Raw genomic sequence first — 2,500 nt, forward strand, 5'->3', positions numbered from 1 at the left:
GATTAAAATAAATTTAAAATGCCCTCCTTTGATTATGATGATGATGATTAATAATAATAATAATGATAATTATTACTACAATTATTATTATTATTATTATTATTATTATTATTATTATTATTATTATTATTATTATTATTATTATTATTATTATTATTATTATTATTGGTTGGTTGGTTTACCTGGTTTTTGCTTCACTCCATACACCTCTGTCCTCATACAAGCAAAACTGTAGCTCTCGTTCACCACAAAACGTAGCCACCTTGTTAATAGTACATTGCTTAGAACATTTTTCTTTGCTGTATTCCCGTCATTATTTCCATTGAAAATCTAAAATGCAGGGAAAAAATAAAATATTTCTGCTCTTTGATGGTAATTAAATTAGTCTACCAATGTCTCTTGAATATATGAATGTTTTCTTGCCACACAATTAAAAATATTACAAAGGCAATCAATAATAAGAATAAAGTCATTAATAAAAGAAAGGATGGATATTACAGTAATTGTGGCGAGGAGACCCCAAGAAACCACCGGGCTTATAAGAGGCGGCCCCCTCATATGCTTATTCATTAATCTAAATAATCTCACGAAACGCTTGTGCGGCATAACTATAACTCAAGAAACCCTAACATATTTTTCTTAAAGTTTAGATAACTAGATGATTTAATAATTGATCCAGGAAAAGAGTTCCAGATTTTTGGACCTTGATAAAGAATTGTAAATTGCTTGATGGTAGTGCGACAAAAATGTAGCCGATAATTGTTGGCTGTTCTAATACCGCAATTGTGCATTTGGTGGCTTGTTTCAAATAAATTCAAAAACATCGGAGGCAACAACTGATTGTAATAATAAAACATAAACTTAGAAAATTGAAATGAATTTTTTAAAAATGTCCATATTGTTTAGTTTCGCAATTGAAGGAGCAGAATGCGCTCGGTAATCTGAATTTGTTATTGCTCGCACAGCACGCTTTTGCAAGTAGAATATTCTGTTGAAATTGGAGACATGTAGAAGACCAAGTGGAATTACAATAAGTGATGTAAGGATAAATTACTGAGTAGTACAAGGCTAGCTTGGTTCTTGAAGAAATGTAGAATCGAGACCTAAATATAATGCCAACGGATTTTGCGATTTGCTTTGATAAAAGAACTTATGTGACGATACTCATCAAGATAGACACGAAGAAATTTGGATTCGTTTGTTTGTTTTGGTATGTGAAAATCCCCATTAGCTATTCTCTGTCTTGGTTTAAAGATAACATAATTAGTCTTTTTAACATTAACTGAGAGCTTGTTACATTTCAACCGCATATCATAATTGCGCAGCTCGTCATTTAAGTAAGAGATAAAGCCCGAGAATGGAGGTATTAAGCCATATACATCCCAAGGGCCGTAGCCCCGAGGGATGTATATGGCTTAATACCGACGTTCGAGGGGTTTATCTAACTTATTTCATGATATTATTTATGAGGTATAGATTACATAAAGGTGGTCTTTCACAGGGCAATAATTGGCCACTAGTTTTTGACATCTGTTTGTTTGTCATTTTTTGATCCGACCGCAGACAACGACGTATTTCATTGTAAGTATTGTAAAGGTTTTCACACAGCATCGAGAAAGAGCGTTTCACGGGTCATAATTTGTTCAAAGCACCTGTTCTCACTTATGTGAGAAACGGAGAACAATAGCGCATTGTTTGTTTGCTAAGCCGACAGTTTGGTTTACATCGACTCCTGTAGGACATAACAAGCTTGGAAATGTTGTTAGCAAAATGTGTAAAGACGCAGACCTACAGGGCCAATTCAGCAATCAGGAATCTCAGATAAGTTGATTATGGAGCGTACGGGCACCAAGATATCAGATCTTTACAAAGGTATCAGAGGCCTGATGTCTCTACCAAAATTGAGATTTCTAAAGCATTAAATTATCGATCCAAAGGATCCGCAGAAGAAAGGGAAGCTGATTCCTCGTGAAAAAGAGAAGTAGATCAGTTAGTTGATGACGCAGTAAAAAGATTTTGCCAAGATGACAACAACGCGACTGTGAAAGGATCAAACAGTGTTGTGTTCCAGAATTGCTCGTTTGTAATATCCAAAGACTTAAAATTTTCTTAGAGTAAACACATACCCTGCATGATATATGGGATACTACTGTATTTTCTACAGTTGCTGAATAAATTCTATATTTGTGTTAAAGGGAGAAATTTTCTCAGAATGTTTGGCGGGCTCAAAGGACGTGTATGATTTGCTTTAATTGCTCATTATAATGGAAGGGATTTATTTGTATATTGCCCAGGGCAGCAGGGCAATAAACAGATAAATACCGGGTATTTATACAGATATTGCCCTTGCATTTATAATTAGCAATTTATTCAATTATCAGCCCCGCTCTTCCCTGCTACATTATCAAGCCCTCCCCGGACTTTCAGTTAGTTAAATATTCATGAAGTATGTAAGTTAAATAAAGGATGTTGAATAACAAAAGAAAATGTGTGATTCATG

The 2,500-nt window shown here is 34.3% G+C and overlaps 1 protein-coding gene across 1 annotated transcript in view; it reads right to left on the minus strand.

Moving 5' to 3' along the window:
• Positions 1 to 2,500, minus strand: part of LOC138023258 (neuropilin-2-like) — a 35,690-nt gene that overhangs the window by 9,814 nt on the left and 23,376 nt on the right. The window contains exon 2 of the mRNA XM_068870277.1: positions 183 to 330. Within this exon, the coding sequence (XP_068726378.1) occupies positions 183 to 330 (148 nt within the window). The remainder of the gene's footprint in view (positions 1 to 182; positions 331 to 2,500) is intronic.

This window comes from Montipora capricornis, chromosome 11, assembly GCF_036669925.1.
Source record: "Montipora capricornis isolate CH-2021 chromosome 11, ASM3666992v2, whole genome shotgun sequence".
Classification (NCBI taxonomy): domain Eukaryota; kingdom Metazoa; phylum Cnidaria; class Anthozoa; order Scleractinia; family Acroporidae; genus Montipora; species Montipora capricornis.